The sequence below is a fragment of the Dermochelys coriacea genome, chromosome 4 (genome assembly GCF_009764565.3).
Source record: "Dermochelys coriacea isolate rDerCor1 chromosome 4, rDerCor1.pri.v4, whole genome shotgun sequence".
Taxonomy (NCBI): domain Eukaryota; kingdom Metazoa; phylum Chordata; order Testudines; family Dermochelyidae; genus Dermochelys; species Dermochelys coriacea.
Window position 1 is genome coordinate 62,359,601 of NC_050071.1, and position 23,696 is coordinate 62,383,296.

The 23,696-nt window shown below is 39.5% G+C and overlaps 1 protein-coding gene across 3 annotated transcripts in view; it reads left to right on the top strand.

Moving 5' to 3' along the window:
* The window catches only part of LOC119854323, a 109,610-nt gene extending 89,308 nt beyond the window's left edge, over positions 1-20,302 (top strand). For 2 of the 3 annotated variants that reach the window (XR_006280768.1, XR_006280769.1), the window contains 6 exons: positions 3,908-4,019; positions 8,654-8,737; positions 10,494-10,617; positions 15,319-15,409; positions 16,695-19,594; positions 19,776-20,302. Coding sequence is in view for 1 of the 3 variants with exons in the window: in XM_038398424.2 (XP_038254352.1) it covers positions 3,908-4,019; positions 8,654-8,737; positions 10,494-10,617; positions 12,558-12,632; positions 15,319-15,409; positions 16,695-16,769 (561 nt within the window). In the remaining 2 variants the exon portion in view is untranslated. Of the gene's footprint in view, positions 1-3,907; positions 4,020-8,653; positions 8,738-10,493; positions 10,618-12,557; positions 12,633-15,318; positions 15,410-16,694 lie in introns of all 3 variants that reach the window. The other variant, XM_038398424.2, reaches the window with a different exon arrangement.
* Positions 20,303-23,696: the final 3,394 nt, after the last annotated feature.

A 23,696-nucleotide genomic window follows, 5' to 3' on the forward strand; every position in this document is an offset into this window, starting at 1 on the left:
CGCCGATGTTCTCAGCCACCCCAGGACTGACTGAACAGGCATACCACTCCATTGACCCAGGTAATGCTCGCCCATTAAAGCCCAACCTTACTGGGTGTCTCCTCAAGCTAAAACTGCTATAAAATGGGAGAGCCAGGATATGCTACAGATGGGTGTAATCCGCCCCTCTGGCAGTGCATGGGCATCTCCAGTCGTTCTAGTTCCCAAACCAGATGGGGAGATACGTGTTTGCGTGGACTACCGTAAGCTAAATGCTATAACGCGCCCAGACAACTATCTAATACCACGCACAGGTGAACTATTGGAGAAACTGGGACGGGCCCAGTTCATCTCTACCTTGGACTTAACCAAGGGGTACTGGCAGGTACCGCTAGATGAATCCGCCAAGGAAAGGTCAGCCTTCACCACACATGTTGGACTGTATGAATTTAATGTACTCCCTTTCGGGCTGCAGAATGCATCCGCCACCTTCCAAAGACTTGTAGATTGTCTCCTAACGGGATTAGGAGAATATGCAGTCGCCTACCTTGATGATGTGGCCATATTTTCGGCTTCCTGGGCAGAACACCTGGAACATCTACAAAAAATCTTTGAGCGCATAAGGGAGACAGAACTAACTGTTAAGGCTAAGAAGTGTAAAATAGGCCTAAATAGAGTGACTTACCTTGGACATCAGGTGGGTCAAGGAACTATCAACCCCCTACAGGCCAAAGTGGATGCTATCCAAAAGTGGCCTGTCCCAAAGGCAAAGAAACAGGTCCAATCGTTCTTAGTCTTGGCCAGATATTACAGGCAATTTGTATCGCAATACAGCCAAATCGCCGCCCCACTGACAGACTTAACCAAAAAGAAACAGCCCAATGCCGTTCAGTGGACCGAAGAGTGTCAGAAGGCCTTTAACCAGCTTAAAGCGACGCTCATGTCTGACCCTGTGCTAAGGGCCCCAGACTTTGACAAACGGTTCCTAGTAACCACAGATGCGTCCAAGCGTGGCGTGGGAGCAGTTTTAATGCAGGAAGGACCGCATCAGGAATTCCATCCTGTAGTGTTTCTCAGCAAGAAGCTGTCTGAGAGGGAAAGCAACTGGTCAGTCAGTGAAAAAGAATGTTACGCCATTGTCTATGCTCTGGAAAAGCTATGCCCATACATTTGGGGACGTCGTTTCCACCTGCAAACTGACCAATGCTGCGCTACAGTGGCTTCATACTGCCACGGGAAATAGCAAACAACTTATTGGGTGGAGTTTAGCTCTTCAGGGTTTTGATTTCGACATCCAGCACATCTCAGGAGCTTCTAACAAAGTGGCTGATGCACTGTCCCATGAAAGTTTCCCAGAATCAACTGGTTAAAATCGTCCTAGAGATGTGGAAAATATTGTTAGTCTTTATATACTTGGTAGTATATTTAGAGGTGCATGTGTCTTATTAACTCTGTTTTCTCCTAGAGCTCCAGGAAGAAATCACAGCCAGCATTTCACCCTATCTGTGATTTGGGGGGCGTGTCATAAATATAAAGGGAAGGGTAAACACCTTTAAATCCCTCCTGGTCAGAGGAAAAACCCTTTCACCTGTAAAGGGTTAAGAAACTAAGATAACCTAGCTGGCACCTGACCAAAATGACCAATGAGGAGACAATATACTTTCAAAGCTGGCGGGAGCGGGGGAACAAAGGGTTCTCTCTGTCTGTGTGATGCTTTTGCTGGGACCAGAGCAGGAAAGCAGGTCAGAACTCCTGTGAGTTAGTAAGCAATCTAGAGTTAGTAAGCAATCTAGTTAGATATGCATTAGATTCTGTTTTGTTTAAGTGGCTGATAAAATAAATTGTGCTGAATGGAATGTATATTCCTGTTTTTGTGTCTTTTTGTAACTTAAGGTTTTACCTAGAGGGATTCTTTATGTTTTGAATCTGATTATCCTGTAAGGTATTTACCATCCTGATTTTACAAAGGTGATTCTTTTACTTTTTCTTTAATTAAAATTCTTCTTTTAAGAACCTGATTGCTTTTTCATTGTTCTTAGGATCCAAGGGTTTGGGTGTGTGTTCACCTATGCAAATTGGTGAGGATTTTTATCAAGCCTTCCCCAGGAAAGGGGGTGTAGGGTTTGGGGGGAGACGTCTCCAAGTGGGTACTTCCCCTGTTCTTTGTGTAACACTTTAGTGGTAGTAGCGTTTAACCTAAGCTGGTAAGAATAAGCTTAGGGTGTCTTTCATGCAGGTCCCCACATCTGTACCCTAGAGTTCGGAGTGGGGAAGGAACCTTGACACCTGCTTAATGATTCAGGGGAGGAGACTTGTCCCCAGAGAGAAGAAAGAGAGACGTTACTCTGTCCAAATAACACAAAAAATTGTCTTCCAGGAAGAAAATGATTACTGTATTATATTGCAGAATATAGAGGAAGTTCAATGCATGGTGGGTACAGAGCTAAAAAGCATAAAGCTAAGTCACAAAATATTTCCCTTAAAATGGACTTTTCCTGAGACTGAAGGTGAGCATACTTTGCAACATGCTTCAACTGTTTTCATCATTCTAGGAATAAACCAGCCAAAGCTCATCCTGTCAAAAGGTTCCTAAGAACTACAGTACTTTTTTTTTAACCCACAAGAAAGATATTGAGTTGCTCCTTGGTGATTTAATTTAGTTCTAGATGCTCTCACCAAACATCATTTGGATCTCTACATTTAGACTTCTTGTACTGTCTTTCTGTTTAAAGTGGCATTTGTAGTGGCAATCATCTCAACCACCGCGGTACATTTCCAAACTAAAGAGACTATTTGTGGAACTTCAGTACTTCACTTGTAATGAAAAATAGTGCTTCATCCGGATCAGCTTTATCCCTAAGATAGACACATTTTCTATCATGCTTAAGAAGTGTAGTTTTTCCTTCCTTTTACCCCAAGATCATTCATCCTAATGGAAAAAATATAAGTGCTGTCCTAATTTATCTGAAAAGGACTAAAGGCCTCAGAAATTCATTTCCAATTCATCTTCTGTCAGCCTGCAGTTAAAACTTTGAAATCCACAATTTGTTGATGTTTAAAACTATACATTTTGAAGCTTACAAAACAACAAATGCACATTAGACCAGAATTATGTCAATGGGTAGAGAAATCCTTTGTATTTTATGAGCTCTGCAAAAAAGGCATTTGATCCTCTGTGCACACCTTTCCTAAGATGCTGCTTTTGGAAGGTTTGAACTGCATGCTAGAAGACCTACTTGCTTCTCACTTACGTTTATTAAACTTCTTGTAAGTAGTTTAGGTATTAATTTAGTTTCCACTGATACATACATACATACATACACAGAGATTTACTGCTCTTGTCATAATAGTGAACTTGGCCATGAATGATGAAAGACTTCCAATAGAACTGAAAGGCAACACACTGAAAACTAATAAAAGGTATTTTCCTTTTATTTTGCACAAAAATTAATTGGTGAAACCTACTGCCAAAAAATATCATTGGATGTTAGAACTTAGGATTCAAAAGAGGTTTGTCATGAATATACATAAGAACATTCACAGGTACAAAACATATTATCAACAATTTTAAGGGCTATAAACTTTCAGACTTCAAGGCATAAGCCAACCGTTAACTTCCTGGGGATTAGGAAATATATATCCTTTTATAGGTAATGTAATTGTTCATTATGGCATTTCTTTCACTTTCCTGTGAAGCATATGGTACTAGCCATGTCAGAGATAGGATACCCAACTAGATGGAGCCTTTGTTTAACTTCTGTGTTCCTATATTAAAATAAGCCGTATAGTCTGTCACACTTTCGACCATACTTGAAGATGGGTTTTAGGAATAGAGAATTATAAAGCAGAAAGTTTAATAAAATTCATATGCATTGCACTGAATTTCTCTTTGTGTAATTTAATAGTTTAAAAATGGATATTTTTTCAGATCAACATCTTTTTGAATGGACAGCATGTTGAAACATTTCAGGAAGATCTTACATTTACGTCAGATGCAGTTGTTTCACTTGATTCACCAAAGACTGATGATGAGTTAAAAGGTATATTTTGTCTTTAATATCACTGACTTTTCTCTCTAGGTATGATTTATACTTTTTACTAGGTATTCATCTTCTCTGTGTAAACCTCAGTGTCATGAGAAATATATGCATAAAGTTTTGATTTGTGTGGCCCTTTGCACTATCCACATGTTAGATGCAGGGACAAGAACAAACTTTTTCTAATGGGGACAAAGAGTGGAAAGCACTACACTGGGAGCACCTCCTGCTTGAAACAGGTGTGTGACACCTACATGTAGTGAGAGAAGTGGGAGAAAAGATGGTGTAGAAGGCAAAAAGCCATGTGGCTAACCACTTAGTTTGTCTCTGTAAGAGTCCCCAGCCTTTGAGACATTAGTCCCTTTGGGTATGTCTGTACCACAGAGGTGTGATTGCAGCATTGATAGACATACTCAAGCTACCCTTGATCTAGCTGGTTTGAGTAATAATACAGTGAAGTCAGGCAGTATAGACTTCAGCATAGGCTAGCTACTCGAGCATGAGATACTTGAGGGCCCTGTGCTCCTTCAGCTTCATTGCTTTGATCACACTTGAGCTAGCTAGATCAAAGCTAGCTCAGATCTTCAGCTTCAGTCACACCTGCTAATTGCAGTGTGGACATACACTTTGTTATACATCTCTGGTCACATGTTACTGAGCAAAATACACTCCTGGCTTATCTACTTGAGGGCCTCTGTTTCAAAAGAAGAAGCCAAACAGGATGTAAAATAAAACAAATTTATATACATCATTAATTTTCATTTATAAATTGACCTGAGGTATATATTGGAAAAAGAATGGTTATTTACTTTGCCTTTGTACTTCCAAACTTCTTGTTCTCATAATAGTACCTAGCTCTTATATGGCATTTTTCATCTGTAGATCTCAAAGCACTGCTAAAATTACTCTATTCTTTTTTGTAAATTTAATTACATTTACTAAGTTGAAATATTGGCTACACATTGAAATTTTACCTGGACAGTAGTAATGGCAGTAAATCAATAGCAATAGTATGGTATTTCCAAGATATGCCGTGCTCCTTTTGCTTCACTGCTGAGCAGTGTGCTTCCTGGGATTTATCTTTCTGTGCATTGTGGGATGCATAGGCACAGCTGATGGAGGGGGCTTGGCTGGCTTGGTATGCAAATTGGAGGATGTGATGCTTACAACTACTGAAATGACTAATTCCTACCAACAGCGTATCTTTCCCTGTTCAGAAAACTAGGAAATTCAATGGCAACAAACTGTTGAAGCAAAACTACCTCTTTGTTGTGATCTGTCATCCCCTTGCAGAACACTGAATTGAGCACCTTCTGAAAACCAGGAAATACAGTATTGTTTGCTAATGTAACTGTAACTCTGCCCTCTTTCAGCAATCCAATACACCCTATTAACATGCACATCTTTACTCTGCCAGTCCCACAGTTGTTGAAATGTACAAGCTCTTCACCTCCTTTTACAACCCATTCATTCTCACCCACAGGATTCCATTTACCATTCCTCTGGAAAGAGTAGCATGAGTTCTTTGGCTGAGTTGTAGAGCCAGATCAGGCTGGCGCAAGCAGAAGGCAGGAAGGCAGTCAGGGGGTCACCAACAAACTTCCCCGGGCCACAGAGCCATGACCAGAAGACAGGTTTCAGAGTAGCAGCCATGTTAGTCTGTATTCGCAAAAAGAAAAGGAGTACTTGTGGCACCTTACTTGTGGCACTAACAAATTTATTTGAGCATAAGCTTTCGTGAGCTACAGCTTACGTCATCGGATGCATTCAGAAGAGACAGCCAGAGAGGCCTGAAGGTTGGGGAATGATGGAGAGGTGAAATAGCTGACATTTCCAGGAGAAAGCTAGAACCAGACCTGAGAATTAAACAAGAAGGAGAAGCACTCCAGCTAGAGGGGCTAAGGTAAGGGATGGTGAGAGATGCCAGAGCCATACCTGAGAGTCTATGCAGGGTGAGAGATACTGGAACTGTATTGGACAGCTGGAGCATGATGAGAGACACCAGACACCTACTGGATGTGTCAATGGACTATTGGGACTTGGAAGACTTAATGTACTCTTCAGACTGTGCTGGAGAATTCTGAATTATGGTTGTGGGAAATTTATAAATTACCCCACAGAGCTAGTTATACTCGAAAAGCTTGCATGGAATTACTGCAGACTCAGGAAGATGGGGGAAACTGAAACAGACTTATCTGTTGTACTGCAGCTTTCCACAGGAGAATGTGGGCAGGCAATCGGCCCCTGGGAAGAGGGAAACTCCGAGTGCCTGGAAGTTGAAAAGGGCCACTATGAGGCCACCCCAGTGTCAGACAAATCTGGCGTTCACAGGAAACCAATTCCTATGTTCCTGTCAAACTTACCTAATCAAATTCTTTGGGGGAGTGCTAAAGAAATTCAAGGAGGGCAAAGCAGTGACTGAGCCTGACCTATCTCTCCTCAAGACAAAACTTTCTGTAAAATAAATATATTTTGAGAATTTGGGGTTCAGAGCTAAAACTGATGGGAATATATGGTACTGAAAGTCATAGTGATAGGCTGCTAGTTATCCTGAAAGTAACAATTACCTGGGAGCTGAAGGCTTTTCATACACTATTTATTGACAAAATTGCTCACTGCATTTTAATAATGTATAATAGATCTGAATATCCCTTTCAGGTCAGTCCAAGAGTGTCGTTCTTTCAGGTCTGCCCACCAGAGAAATGTGAGATGTTCTATCAGGCTCTTGAGCTCTATGTTGTCAGATATTCTCAACTTTTAGATTTCATGTTAGAATTGTTTTTCGTAAGCTATATAATTCTTTGTAACACTTTAAAGGAAAATACTAAAGTACACATCTGCCAAGATGTTTGATGTATCTTGAGTACCAGGTCTAAATCAGCTGATGCACTATTCTCAAAACAGGCCAAAATGTTCTGTGGTATTGGAGCAGGTATAAAATGGGTGATTCTGAGGAGCACACCACCGGGGTATGACTGCCTGTGTAAAGATGGCAGGATTGAAAGTCCATCAGAGATCAGTAACTAATTGCCATTTGTGCCTTTAAAAACATCTCCCTCTATTTAAAATCTTATCATTTCAAACAGATGCTTTTAAAGATGTGGTTATTTATAACTAACATAGAATCAAATTATACCCTTGAAACTCTAATTTAAATCACGTGCAAATACTAGTCTGGGGGCAGAATTTGGTCTATAGCTGTGGGTTCCAGGGAGAGTTTAATTAAGATTAGGAAATGGCAACTTGGTCTAATTAGGAAACAAGAAGCTGTTGCCCTGTTTAATAAGTGCTGGCAGTCTATTATGTCCCCAATCTGTCAGGGAAATTGTTAATGCTAAATGCTAACAAAACTCATTGCTATCAATGAGCATTTCAATGCCATCTCAGCATCAGGGAGAAATCATGACTCCTGAGATATTTGACATCAACAGCTAAGTGCTAAATCCTGCAATCTTTATTCAAACTCCCATTGACTTTTCAAAAATGAACTCCAGTGTCAGTTTTCTCTCTGAGTAAGAACTGTAAGATTTGCATAAGGTGAATTATTTTCTAAAAGTGGCTCAAGGTTTATCTACTTCTGAGGACTTAAACTGTTCTCATTATGTATGAGACATAGACCAATAGAGTAGATTCTGAAGGGAATAACTTTAGCTGCATTTTTTCTGTCAGCATTTAGCAAGGAGATGAGAAGTATTTTTCTTATGTTGCTTGGTTATCTTGAGTGTGAGGGACTGTTAGTTGTCTTTAAATTAGTAGATAAGGGAAATATGTGAAAATGGATTTCAGCAATGCTGCTTACTGTGGCTCTGGGTGGGTGGAAAGGGAATTAATGATTTACTCTAGCTTCAGAGGAATGCTGCTTTGGTAGTTTTTCTGAGAAGTTTATGAAATAAAAAACAACTTACTGATAAATAGATAAAAGATACATTTAATGTGGCTAATAATCAATGGAAACACTAGAACGCTTTCTAGTTCTTTGTTTAAAGGGACATTGTCCAAAGACTTGATTCACATAAAATACTGTTTGATGGAAAGAGCAATAATGCAGTTGCCAGACACGCAACAAATAAATTTAAAAACTGATATTTTAATTTTTAAAGGAACACTACATTTAGTTTTCTTTACCAACTATGAAATAGATACAAATGACTACAAGTGGGATGATTCATGGGGTTGCAGATTCAGCCAAAACAACCAGTGAGTTGGATTGCCCACAAAAAAATTTATTCAAAAAGAGTGATGTTTGAAAGTGTGTTTTCATGGAGTTCAGCTAACCCATCTTTCCCATCCCCAAATGTTACACCTTTAGGAAACTTCAGCGTGAAAAAACTTAAAATGTTAGTCTAGAAATGAAGTCAATAATTTTCCCATATCCATTAATCCTATCAATCATTCACTTTTACTCCAACTGACTTGCACTTTTTCTCCAAGGAATAAATTTCCAATATACTATAATACTAAAACATATACAATAGTATTCACTTTAAAAATCCTTATTTCCTACACAATTAAAAGTACAACCTTTATAACTTGATCTTAGTGGAACTACTAGAGACAGTACACAAACGTCAAAGACACCTATTCCGTCAAAATGTACAATTTATTTATTGTATAATTTATTTTGTATTTTTACACAGATCTGCCATCTGGTCCACATACATATCGTTTAGAAGATCTTGCTTATACTAGAAGTGGAGACAAAGGCAACTCTGCAAATATAGGTATTTTTCTATTCTAATGTTGTGATGTAGGGAAGATTTTCAAAGGCAAAAATGGCAACTTAGATGCCTAATTCTTATTGACTTTCAGTAATAGGTGCTGAACTGTCATCTGTGCCTTTGAAAATCTCCCCTGTAATCTGATTCCTTCTTTATTATCTGGATGCTGAAAAGGAAATCTACCCTGTAACATCAGTACTAGTGTTCTCTTAATGAAATATGTTTGCTTTTCTGTAGTTTATTTTAAATATCCACGAGAGTGTGTTAGCTGTTTAGTTAATTGACGTTTATCCAACGTGTTTAAATATAAAGTACATATAAAATATTTGTATATTGTATTGCATACAATACCTCCACCTCCACACACCCCCTCCCACACACACTCTTTGTTAAAAGAATGTTGTTGTTGTTGTAAAGTCAAGCTCAAAAGTTAGGAAATGCCAGAATTAAGGTATCCGTGCAACCTTATTTCTATTTTCTTGTGCATATGCACTTTAGTTATTGATTAATTACATGATCACATACTGTTTTTCCCCATGTAAATCATATAATGTGTGTGTAACTATATCTTTATAAATATCTTTTTATATCTATATAAATCTTTTTATATCTATATAAAAATAAATTGTGTTTGGAAATTTAAAATCTCTATTTACATGTATGTAATTGTTTTAATTACATTTTGACACAAAGAGGTGTTGTATGCCTGTGCTGCAAACTCATTATATTGATTAGATGCCTTCGTGCATTTTAAAAAAAAATTTCTTCTGTTCCTTACTTCTGCATGCATCAAATGGCTCTCTTACTTGTTGGAAGATGAGAGTGTGTGATGTTCAAAGCTCATTATGAATTAAAGGTGCGTTTTGGGATTTGATTTGCTAACAGGTGTCACGCTATGACTGATAAAGTAGATTATATATTAATTTATTTGTAAAGAGACCAACATTCTTCTCCCTAGCTGTACAATTGTTTCCTGTTCAATAGTGATGGAATTTGATGATTTCTGTTGTATAACTACACACAGTGACTTCATAGCATTGCAAAAAAATGAATGAAAGACATAATTCATGGAGTTTCTTGAAATATTCAGAGAAAATATTTCTACAATGAAATTTAAAATACAGTTCTTGTTTTACAGAGTTAAAGTAACGTCAAGGTCTGCAAACCCTAAGGTCTATATAAGCAACCAAAATATTATGAGACTTTAACATCCTGCTTGACTGACCCATTGGAGACCCTCAGCTTCACTGTAGCGTAAAACTAACTTTTGGGAATCTGCTGTACCTTGAGAACAGTGGAGCTGTGTCAACCCCTAATAACAGATCTCATACATGAAGAGGGCAAAACCATAGATATATCTCTACCTCCATGATTGATCTTACCATGTTCTGAGGGCTAATCATAATGTGTTCTCCAAACTTCATGAGTTACTCATGGGGAAAGAACCACATACCCTTTACCTACCCTTTGTCCTTTATCCTTCCTGAATTGGCAAGGACTGTGTCCTCAACCAGGAAAAAAGTTGCAAGAACAACACATGGCTTGGCAGGATTCCTACATGTCATGCACCAAGTTAGACCTCCACTCCACTGCAAGGCATTAATCTGTTTGTTGTTCTAGCTATTTTTGTGTAACTGTTGATTAACAAGGACCCATATGCACGATTTCAAATGACAGGTGATCTCAGTCAGTTTTGAAAAATAAAAATATAACTTGTTTAAATTGGTTGTATTCTAACTAACTGTGTTGCATGTAATAGGTGTGATAGCACGACATCCCCTCTACTATCCATACCTAAAGAAAACTTTAACTGCTCAGGCTCTGGAGGATTATTTCCAGCATCTTTTAGAGAGAGAACAACCTGAAGAGAAGTTAGTCACAAGGTATGTATCTTTATGACTTGTCCACATTAGCACGTCCAGGCATTATGGCAGGAGAGAAATAATTTTCAGTTATTTTAATGTAAAGACACAAATTCAGGTTTGCAGTCTTTATTTTTATGCATACATCATTTGCATGGCATAATTCAATGTACAGGCTGTGCACTCTCCACCTTAAAAAACTCCAGTATAGAACTGGATGGAGTATGGTAATTCCATCTGTGAATTTGATTTTGTTCCAATTGAAACCAAACTCCAAAAATGTCTACATTCTCTGCAAAACAGAAATCTGAAAAAGTTTTGTGTCAGAAACACCAAATTACATTTAGTTTCCAAGCTGTCCAGAGCCCCAGCAGCCTGCCAGGCCAGGGATGGGACCTTGCAAGCCCTGGGTTTGGGACAGTCCACATAGCAGGCTGACCTGGAGCTTGGCAGTCCATCTCATGGACTGCCCTGGAACTGGGGATCCTGAGAGTCCTGGGGGCCTGTTAATACTGGGACCTAGGACTTCCAGGCTCTCAGCTGCCTCTCAGCCTACCAAACAAGTTACTGGGGAGCCAGGAAGCCAAGCTGGAAGGAAATCAGGCAGTCTTTGAAACCTGATGGAACCTTGCATGGTTTTCATTGGAATGTCTAAATGAAACATGTAGATTCCGATGAATTTGCAAATTGCGATTTAAAAAAAAAATTGTTGACATTTTTTCAATCAGCTCTACTCCAGTATAAATGGTCACATTCTGGCAAAAAACTACATACTTGAATTTGGCATTTAAAGGAAAGAGCACAGATTGATTCCTTTCCTGGAGTAAAAAATAAACTGAACACTTTATATGCCATTCATCCACAATACCGCATCCTGTGCCAGAGAGTAGGGTACATACAGTGGTGGTTTTCCTGCTTTTTCAAGGCCCCCATGTGTTTGATGGTCGAAGATTTTGTCACATCATCACCCCCTTGCCTCAGTACTGTATTCTAGAATCTAAGCTAAGAAAGTAAAATGTTAACCCTTACGATGGTGAAGAATCCACCTTATCCCATGCTGTGGGGCCTCTAACATGTCAGTCTACAGTAACTATATTAGGAATCTATTTCTATACAAGGTGGTGGTTTTATAGCCATCTGCAAAGACTACAGTCCTCAGAATAATTACATATTTCTATCCGTCTTAGTTCTACCAAGGGTCTTTCTAGTTCCTGGAGCAGCTCAGGATTGGGAGGAGGTTTAAAGTCCACTTAGTACATCTCCACTCCCCCCTCCTGCCAGGCTGTGAGTTCTGTGCTGTTCATTAGAGAGAGAGCACAGAATCTCACCTGTTATTTATTAAGGGCTACCAAATGAATTACTGATGCATGTTTTGTGTTAAATTTTAAAAATGGTTTCATCTGTAACTCGGCAGAGGAAAACAAAAATGAAAAAATGCTACACATTTAATAGATCTGCTACAAGAATTGCTCATACATCAAACAACTCACACTGGTATTGTCCTTTCTGCTTAGTTAATCGAGGTTTGCTCGTTTCTTAGTGCTGTTTATGGTTCACTAACAGAGGCTAAAGTTTCCCTCTGTTCTGGATAGCAACAGTTTATTTGATTAATTAGATCATCTCTGGTTTGGGCTTCTTTTAATGATGTGATAATGGGACTCTGTGAGTAGCGTGAAAAGCTACTGGGAAAATAATGGATCCTTTTATAGAGTTGGCTTTTTGTTTTGTTTTTAGATTATAAGGATTATGCTCACATGTTTCAGATCTGAAAGTTTCTTTTTAGACAACACATTTTTATGAATGTGAAAACTAGAAATAAACCAACAGTCTTGCTGTTTAAACATACAGTGTTGGGAATATGGAAATGCAAATGACTTTTTGAACATTATAATTTGAAAAACCAAAATATTTCTGTACTTTTTTAAAAAAAATGTTCTAACCATAACTCTACTTCATTGCAGATCAGAGGTTAACAGCATTAGCCTTTCATGGCATTTCTTTAAGGCTGGTAAAATAAATAGGCATACGCCTGGAAGGTACATTATTTTTGTTAGATTATACCTATAATTGCACACACTCTGAAGCTTTCAGGGTTTTAGGTAATGTATAACAACAAAGGTCTTATTTCTAAGTAGATGGGGAATTTGCTTTTTTCCTCATAAAGCAAATTCGTCTTGAATTAATTGCACTTTTTTGCCTTCTCTATAGTGATATGCATCCCCAAAATGGAATAATCAGACAAATTGGATATACTTCCTGACAGCAAGGAAGATATAACATTCACATACAGAAACTAGCTCTAACTCTAGAAAAGGATGCCAGTCTCTGGAACTCTGCAAAAGACAGGTCTGAGCAATTCTGCTGTTGAAAGCAGTGTGAATTTGTTAGCAACACCTGAAGTACATATAGAATCATAGAACTTAGAGATGTAAAGATTTGCTAGTCACTTCACTCCCTCCTCGTCCTGGCCTGCTAGTGGAGGGTTATTTTGTGAATCACTACATTTTCAGTGCTTTATACACAATGCACATTCATATTTATTTAAAGAAAGGTATTAGAAATACAGCATAAAACTGTAGAAATAAACTTTGTTTCCCCTCTACAAAAGGAAATAACTTATTTCTCAAAACTAATGAAATCCTTCTCTTTTGTCTTAATTAGCTCATTATGTACCCTCTTTTACACTATTAATCAGATATATTCTGTGAGCCTCTTGTCAGCACTTCAGCTGCACTAGCTTTTATCACTTTTAATTCTGCATGCTTCTAATTGTGTATATCTCCATAGTAAAGAAAAATATCAGAAACATACATATAAACTGTTCTATTCAGAATTATGGCTCAATTTAGGAAAAAGATTAAAATAGTTCCAGTTCTGAGGTCTCTACTTTCCTGAATGAGGGAGAGTAATAAAGTTCGCTCTGTGAGCATTTTCTGGTTTAGTTCTCTCTCTCACTCTCTCTTTGGGCCAGGGTCATTTTCTTTCCCTGTGGATAAGGGTTTCCATGTTCAAAAAGATAATACTTGTCAGATATATATTTACTAGACATTATCAGTCATTTACACAAAATTAGCAATGAGAGAACAATACTTATCTACATACTGAGACTCAAAATCCACTGTAATTTCTATCCATATATTTAATGCACAATAATCAACCTCTTATATTATTGCACCACACGATTACACAAGCATCCTTCTCTGAAACCTATCATTTCACCTCCAGCTCACTTTTAACTAGGAAGAGTGCTCTCTTCTCTCTTGATGTATAAATTCACTAAGCAAAAATACAAGCAAAGTATAATGTGGCCAAAATTAACTGGGAACTCATGGAAAAGTCTTATCTTTAATGAAATACCTAGGCACTGCACTTTAGAGGAAGTAATTAAGGATGGCACCCCATTGTGCCTAGTTATGGAAGTTCAGTTAGAACAGTGAATTTTCTTTATTTTATTAGTTTCTGTCACAATCTTAATGTTCTTTGAACTGTTTTTATTTGTTTTTGAAGTTCTGATGTTTAAAAGCAGATTTTAAAAATACTGAGTGAATTGTACGAATATATTATCTTTTCTTAGGCTTGTTTTAGATTTACACAATTACAGTATATATCAATGCTACGTAAATATACTGGGTAACATATTTTTGTTGATGTAGTATCACTGCATGTGCATTGTAATCCATCATTATCTTTTTGTGTTTGAAACCATGTTCACATTTGAACCTCCACAAATATACCCATAATATTTCCAGGTGCTATATAGAGTAGTTTGCAATTTTATGAACTGATTTGCAGAATCACAGTAGTATTTCTCAATAACTGATAGCATATGAATTCCTGGTGGGATGAAAGCCTTCTTAGCCACAGAAGATCAAGGATTTGATTAATTACTGTACACATGCAAATGTTGTGTTTTGTATGCACAAACACACAGACCCACAGATACTGAAAATTACTGCCTTTCATAGAGTTTTTGCAATTCGCATGGTAGCTAGAAATGTTATAAAAAATTACTGCAAAGCCCTTGAAGTAATAAGCCATTAACGTCTCTTCTAAGTGAATATCTTTTATCCTAAGCCAAAATTGTTCTACCTTATCAAAGTTCACAAATCCAAAGCGTTGCGGAAGAATTACTCTACATTTTTAATCCAGTAAAATTCCCTACATTCTAACTGATTCTGGATGTCTGATTTGTAGACTCATAGTATAGCTATTTCTCAATAATTGATAGCATATGAATTCCTGATGGGATGAAAGCCATTCTTAGCCAAAGAAATATCAGAGATATGAGTAATTACTGTATAGATACTTTTCAGTAACAGGACTATGAATATTCAAATCTTTCTATTCTGGACACTATAATCCCTCTGTTTGAATTGGCTCCTGCACTAAAACTTTGCAATTTGCCCCATCAAACTTAGGCTACAGTTGTTACCTAATTAACAGAAAACAACCTTAGTTTATTAATGTTGAACATGATGTAATCAAAATTCTTGTACAGCTTAATCAGAAAAGACCAGCCAAGTTCATATCGTACCTTATACTATTAAGGTGGAGTTTGTTGGGGTTTTTTTCTTCTGATTAGCGTGCTTGAATCAAAATGTGGGCATCATCACAGTCCTTAAAAAATTACTTTGGATCTTCAATTTCTAAATGCTTTCTTTCACTAGTAATTAATCTAAATCTACTGTAAAACAAACATAATTCTAAATCTTACCTTTAAAGATATGAATTGCCAGGAATACACGGATTAAACTTTGTTCTGAAAAATTCCCTTGGTGGTGGTGGTATTGCATCCTTAAGAAGTGACCCACAGGTACGTAGCAGGCATTGATTTTGATTTTAGTTATTTTTTATAACTACATATTGCACAAACTCTTTTAACCAACACTGGATGGAGTAATAATCTATTGACTGATGGCTATCTTTTAATTTCACAAAAACAGTCTCTCATTCATTTTTCCAAGTTTGAAAACTAAGCAGTGATGCATAGCTCAGTTGGTGGAAAAGATTTGGTTTATATGTGAAATGATGGATTTGCAGACTTTATGAAAGGTGAAGTTGCCATGCTTTGTGATGTGTCAGCTGCATTTTTGACATGCTAATGAATTTAGCTACTCAGAAAAATGTAGTCACATTTTTGGAGAGTAGGTGTCTACTAGACAACTTGGTTTTGAGTGTTTTCTGGTAGACATAGGACCAGCTTCCGAACTGGTGTAACTCCATTGATTTTGATCAGATATTTAATTGGTATAACTTGACTGACTTCTATGGACCTTCACCAACTGAGAATCTAGGCAGGGTTTTAATTCTGGTTAATCCTGTGTAGGTGTGCAAAAGGAAGATGGAGACACAGAAAGTATGTTTACCCTGCATTTAGACACCTACAGCTGGCCCATGCTATCTGACTTGGGCTTCCAGGGCTCAGGCTTAAGGGGCTGAGGCCTCCATAAACTGCACAAAGCCCCAACCGTACACACACTGTGTTGATAGCCCAATTCTGCCATCCTTACGTCATGCTGAGAAATACCTTACTTCACAAGTAGTCTCACTGAAATCATCTGGACTGTTCACAGAATAAAATGCAATTCCACATGAATATGGTGTCATAATTGAGTCCTAAATAAAAAAAAAAACTATAAAGCAAGAGATCTAGCTCACTGAACTCTGGTATGCAGTAATTTAAATAAATAAGTACTGGAAAAGCTTCGCTATACCTACCAAAGTTTAAATGGTTGCAAATCTTAAGTCACGTTTTAATTTGTACTTAGGAAAAACTACGTGAGTAGCAAAGTCAAACAAATAAAAGAAAGAATGAACCTATGTGGATTTGCAGTTCAAGGGTTAAGGAAATTACCTAAATCTGGTTGTAACATTATATAATGGGCTATTGGCTTAGCTGCAAAATTCAGATCCAGACTTTGAATACACCAAGTTCAGGGATGTTATGTAATATAGAAGTCTGATATCCTGTTTGTTTCAAACAACTTTTTTTAATTTAAAATATATTTTTGCAAAGACGGTATATTTAATATGTAACTTAATTTTAGATACTTGGGTCACGGAATGCAATCTATTTTCTGTTTTGTTCTCTCCTACAGGGCAAGGCATTTGGACAGATGTTACTGGATTTCCAGATAAAAAATGTTCCGGATTTAAAGTCCTTAATAGAATAATGATTATTGGGTTCATCTGTTTTTAAAACTCTGAGTACAAACAAACATGCTAAACAAAAACTAGCTTCTTGAGTCAAATTCAAGAAACTTCAAACTAAAGTGGTGGTGACAGTTCTCTCTCTCAGGCTTAACTGTAAGGCACAGAAAAGTGAATATTTTGAGTATTACCAGACAAGTAGCTTTGTCTGTGAGTAATGGTATTTCCTATCTAGTTAATATATTGGATAAAGAGTTAATTTATTTCCTGAAAATATAATAAAGCAATAAAATAAAAATAACAATTTTACAGTGAGATAACCAGATAACCACACACACACACTTGCAAAATGAAAACTACCTTTCAATCCAGTCCTCCTCTCCGTCCTTTTTTAGAACTCTTAATAATTAAGAGGAATAATATTGTTGAACTCTAACTGCTCAAGTCCACCACCTTCAGTCTGCACTGTGATCTTGCACAGTATATCTCTTAGGTATGCAGAACAGTCAGATAATTTGGTGCTCGTCTATTAAAAAAAATCACCATTTACCAACAACTGTCAAACTGTGGTAGCTGAGGTCAGTTTTTCCCTCTAACTAGGGCAGTAAATAGCTGTAGTAACTCAAGCACCACTGTGTGGTGACTGATGTTGAATATTGACTTTGAATGATGACCACTATACTTCAGGGTATTGTGCAATCAGTGAGAGAAAGCTAAGTGTTTTCTATCCCCAACTTCTCTCATTGCTTATAACCCTTATTTAAACAGCACTGAAGTAATTACAAAATGGAGCTCTCATCATATGGATTATTTTGAAGAAGAAAAAATGCTAACAGCCAGATTCGATGCCCCACTGTCTCTTACGTGGTGCTACAAAAGGGATGAAACTGGTCTTACCACCTCAGTTGGAGATTCCCCTAGTGCACAGGAGTTCCCAAGAGGTGCTGAGTCAGTTTAGCTGTCCCTTGCACCACCCTTCTCTACAACCCTGGAGGGGGAGCATGTTGGGGGCAGAAAAGTGGCATGTCTGATTTGCCCTGTATTCTGATTTGCCCTGTATATCCTCAGCTTCCCAAAAGTACACTGACCTATTCTGCATCAGAGCTGGTGCCAGATGGTAAATTAGAGAGCTGTATCCATCTCCCCAAAAAGAAACTCAGTCTAACAGAGCTTCAGGCCTGATAATTCTCTGTATCTCCTACCACAGCAGAAAGATATGTATGTTTGGGGGGTTTTAAATCTCTTTGTGGACAATGTTTAGGTACTTTTATATTCAGAAATGTGTATGTTCCTTTATTTTCAGAAGAATTTATTAACTGTTTAGTGCTGATAAAATTGAGACTTTAATTATAGTGGTTACAGCTCTGAATGATGTATAGGTGCTTTGTAAGCCTCATCAGAAATCTTTGGCAGTGCCTCTGAGCTCTAATCTGTTCCATCATTGTTCTGCATTTGCTAGCCTATCATTAGCAAGGATTGTAACTGAATTTTTCCAGTTTGCATTGTGGTTTTGTCCACTTGAGGACTATGTTGAGAACATCATGTGTGGAATCTTGACCCTATTAAAGTCAATGACAAACTCGCATGGAATTTGAGGGGGCCAAATTTTCACCCGTATTCTTTTCGCTTTGACCTAAACAGAATGTAAGAAGATAATATACTAATTACTGTGTCAACTAGTCATATATAGTATATTTGTACATCATTATTAAGTCTGGTTCTAAAGGCAAATATGGGAAAACCACGGCTTTGTCACAGAAAAATATGGAAAATTCAGAATATTGGGGGGGGAGGTACACAATATTTAAATTGTTTACATTTCTTTTCCATTAGAAAAGTTAAACAGCTGCCATCAATAGTCTGAAACCATATTAAGACAGGAAAACAGAAAAACCCAACAAATAGTCAAATTTATTAATAACAATAATTAATGGAAGAAAGTCTTGCTCAGTAGCAGACTCAGATGAAAAAGGACCATGGGCCAGACCCTCAACTGGTGTAAATCAGTGCAACTCAGTAAAGTTCAATAGTTATGCTTATTTACACCATCTGGGGATCTGGCCCCATGATGTTATTATATTACCCTAAAAGTGACATTTTTAGTCATGGAAATCACGGCTATGCCAAACATATACAGCCTTATTCACTGTGCTGTTTAAATGATTTTGTATTTCTATATGCAATTACTTTGATATTGAAAGTAAACTGGTAAAAAGGCTAGATATTTCAGTAATTTAAATAGTTTCTTTTAATATATTTTACAATTGCAATTTAGTTTAGAAATGTTTTAATATTGTTTTGGATTCCTTTTACGTTTTCTGAGTTTGCGTGTTGGTTCAATTCCTACTTTAGATTGTATCTCACCCAATTCTTTAACCAAATTAAACATTCACTGTTGGTTAATATGAAAATTGAATGACTAAACAATGAACACTTTAGACCCACTGGTAGTGGTGGCCTGTTGGCTGGGAGGTGCAGAGCATTCACAACTGTACAACAGAGGCACAGTTTGTTGAAGAATTAACCATGCAGTGTTCATGTTGATGGAGTAGGGAATGGAGAGGGGTTTCTCTGTCTCTGTTGGAGTTCATACTCCTCTAGACACCACTAAACCATCCCCAATAGGGATAACCTTGAACTATGGGTGGATTTTGTTTGTTTGCTTTTGCTTTTGCAACGCATTAGATTGTACCAAGTGGCATTTATTTTCATAATATTTTCCTTAGGGAATGTGTCAAAATCCCTTAGACAAATTGTCATTTGCCTCTGAGCTCTCTAATCTTACTGTTTCTTATGACAGCTCTAATTCTCAAAATAAAATATGTAATATATCCTAAAATGTTGCACGGTCCCTAACATTCAAAACAGATGGTACAATTTATCATATATTTAAAACTAATATTTTGAGATAGTTTTGCCATTTTTGTGACAATTTAATCTGCCCATTAAACAATGCACAGAATGACTATGTCCTGCAATGACCATCCAAAACAGGCTGGAAAACAGGCTGTGTTCTAGAGTTGGACTAGAGGTGAAATGCCTTTTTAAATTTTAATTATAATGTAATAGATTAAACTAATATGTTTTTTCTTCACTAAAGTATTTTCTTTCTAGAAAAAAATGTGTATTTCCAAGGGGTTAGTTTCTTATGTTTACGTCTAACAGAAACCATGGACAACTTCAAGTAATAGATATAAACACACCTCTTTTTATTTTACTGAAAAATAGAATAGAAAGGAGAAGTGTCGAAGTATATGGCTTTTTTTTTTCTCTTGTTTTGCTCCCCTATTGGTTGAAAGGGATTAGTCATGCAGGAGCAAGAGTTAGAAAGAGCCTAATATAGGTGCTCAACCTGAGATTTCCATGCAGGACTTGAAAGTTTTGCTGCTTTTCAAAAATAGCTGTAATCATCTATTTACTAACAAAGAAAAATGTTATCAGTGTACAAGTTAAAGTTTAAATATATATTTTGTAATAATAAGCAGTTACATTGCACCTTCTATCCAAAGATCTGAAACTTTATGAGCATTAATAAATGAAATCTCCCAATACTACAGCCTTGCGGTGGTGCAGTGTTATCTGATTGTATCCCCTGGGGCCATGTGTCTGGGCTGGGGGCCGTAATGCTACATTTCATTGATTTCTTGTTTATCTGTTGCCTTGCAATGGCTTTCCAGCCCTCCGTATAAACCAGCTGTCAGGAAAGGTGCGGCTTTTTCATGCTTCAGCTGCTTCACAGCTGTGTGGGTTACTCAGTGCAGTAATGCCACAGCCTTCACTTTGTTCCTTTGAAACTCAGGAGCATAAAGGCTTTGAGCCTCCTCCTACCTGTGGGGACCACCCCGCTTCTCTTCTCGGGTTTCATCTTGGATTTCTCTCCCGGCCTTACTTGTAATGGACTCTGACAATTTGGGGATTAAAACTAACTGGCCTTTAACAAGCAAACAAAGGCTGCCTCTAACTAAACAGTGCTATGATCCAGTGTGAAAACATTTATTGGTACCAACCAAGGAGTTACCGCTCCCTCTGGCTTCAACCTAAGGCTACTTCTGAGGGGGAGACCCTAGGGGCCCCGGAGGCCTCCCCTGTTTTGCTGAGCACCTCCAAGCTAATTGGGCAAAACCCTGCAAGAATCGCTGCCCGCGGTGTCCAGGTGTTTCTCTGATGTGACAGAGGCAGGAGAATCAGCTCTATGGGGTGGAGGAAGACGCAGCAAGGCAGGAAAGGGCTGTGGGGTGTAAGTGGGGTTCCAGGGAGCCGCTTCCTTATTGTCAAGTATAAATGTTTCGACAGGCGCCGTTTCTGCGTGTGATCCCGCGTGTTTGCTCCAGACACCGGTAAATCGGAGGGCAGGGGGAGGATTTGTTGTATTTGCCCTTTCTCGTCGATTCAGTCCTGTGGTTGCAAATCAGGGTTGTCTCCGCAAAGCACCTGGAAGGTGCCGCGAGCCCTCCTCTCCCCTGGAGCCTGCGCCCTAACGGTGGGGACCATCACCCCTTTGCAGAATCTGACCCAAGCTGCCGCGTCGTCACCTGCTCGGGGTGCTCTGGCAGTGGGAGAGCGTCTTCAGCCGCTAGGAAACGGTGCAGGAGGGTGCGGGTGTGCAGCGTGAGGTGCAGCACGGGGAGGACGCTGAACCCGGAGAAGAGCTAGGACGAGGCCCTGCAGGGGGCCGGGGCCGCTGACCTGGCCTAATTTGGCTCTTGCTCTGGTCTCCGAATAAGGATTTAAGAAGCGCTGGGGCCAGTCCCGCAATGCGCGGAGCACCTTCTCTGGCTTCAGTGGGAGCCCTGGGACTTCAGCGCCTCGGGACTGGGTGGAGCGTCTCTTTTGTGGGCAGAATCGAAGGCGGGGGTGAGGGGTTTCTGGGCCCAGGGCTGTTCGCATCTTCCCGGCAGTGAGTGGGGGGATAAAGCGCTGCTCCTTTAGGAAGGAGAGGGACCCCGCGGGGCAGGCCGTCGCCTTCCTGCAGCCCAGCAAGGGAGCCTCCCTCGCCGCCTGCTCTGAGGACGTCGGTGCGTTTAGGTGTAATCCGGGGATATGAACGGGCGTGTTTTGCATGGTCCCTTTTCTGTAACGTTCTTCACGCCCGTTTCCCTCCTTATTTTCCCCAAGCCTGGGGAGCCTCTCCGCGGCCTAAACCATTGAATGTGTTCTGCAAACGCGCTCAAACACCGGCGGGCGCTGAGCGATCGAGCTATCGGGGATCGGGTCGTCGCGACTCGTCTAGACGCGACAAATCGGTCCCCGAACACGCTCCCCGTCGACTCCAGAACTCCGGCTCGCCAGAGGCGGAAGCGGTCGACTCGCCGCTGTCCTCACGGCCAGGTAAGTCGACCTAAGATGCGCTGACTTCAGCTACGCTATTCGCAAAGCCGAAGTTGCGTATTTTGGATCGACTCCCCTGCCCTCCCCCGTGTAGACCAGGGTAAATCTTTACCACCTGCGGCTGGCGATCGAACGGGGGAAAGCGCAGGTTTCAAACATAAACCTTAAAAACCAGCATCACTCTGCCTCCTTGAACTCGCTGCTCCAGCCCTTTGTCTGCCGTTTATCCCAAAAGTTCCCCCAACCTTCTTCTCAGTGCAGTTGCACCTAGAAATAGATCAGACCCTTAAAGCCACGTCGGTTAAAGCTAGTTTTTGCAGCACAGGTTGCAATGTTGTTTAGGGGGGATGAACCAGCTACGAACCAAGCAAACACCCTCCACACAGTTAAATAAAGTGAACATCGCGTCAAGCTATTTTCTCTTGTAGACGGGGCAGGCTTTGGCGTTGATACGCGACGTGGCTAATTTACGTTATATAATAACTTGCCTGGGCCTCCCAAAAGAAACTCCCTAAAGCCTGATTCCCTCCTTCCCGCACCAGTCAGAGGTGCTGGGGCAAGTGCCACCGATGAATGGCTACGCAGCAGGTTAGTGCTGGTTTGTCACTCTCCGGTTGCAGGTTAGAGAGGTGGAAGTACTTTTCGTTTAGCAGGAAAGCTGTTTGTTACTTCTGACAGCCCAGTGATTCAAAAGCAGGGAATGGCCCTCTTCAAGAATAATTTCATGAAGTCCACTTTTCGGTTCCAAGCCCCTAGTTTCAGAGAAGCAGCCGTGTTAGTCTGTATTCGCAAAAAAGAAAAGGAGTACTAGTTGTGAAGAAGATCCCTCGGCTGAAATATAGCCTTCTGCAAGGAGTGAAAAAGGGAGTAGCAGACTTTAGGTTAGGCATCACACTCCGTGCTCTGCAGAAGCTGGTCCAATCTCTTATTCTCCTTTCTGCTGCACCCGACTGTGAGGTGTCATAGAGAACCATCGGACAAATATTGATCGTCCAGGGCAAAAGACCTGGGGAGAGGCAAGGAAAGGCCAAATACCTGACTAACCCTCAAATGATCCCCTGACTTGCTCTCTCCTGCTCCTCCTCCCATGTGCCCGCTCTAAGGCGGGGTTTTACAGGGTGGTTTCTTTTGGGTTTCAAACACTTGGTAGAGACTTTTGTGGTAAGTGATTAATTATAAAAACGCCCCTAGAATGTTTGGGATTCGGACCCATTCCTGAATGCCCGGACTATGCTATGCCATGGTGAGGAGCCCTCCTGCCCCCGACACTGGTACGATGAGTGAAAAGGGAAAATAGTTATTTGCTCTAAGGCGGTCCCTCTTTGCCCGCAGAAATGTATTGAGGCTTTGTGCATACGCATTTCCTGCCCGCTTCTCAGCAAGTGTTTGTAACCGACAAACACTTAAGTCTCTAAGGTGCCACAAGTACTCCTTTTCCTTTAACCGACCAAGACACGCTAAATCAGTTTGTTTGCAGATGTTCAGGCAAACAAAATGTCAGGAAATTTAGCTCAATTTTTTCCCCCAGCCCTGCAATTTTCCTTAGAAAGGGGGATAATGTGAAAAGCTGGCCCTGCCCCTCCTCCTTTTTCTTCCCACCCGCTTTCTTGCCTCATGTATAG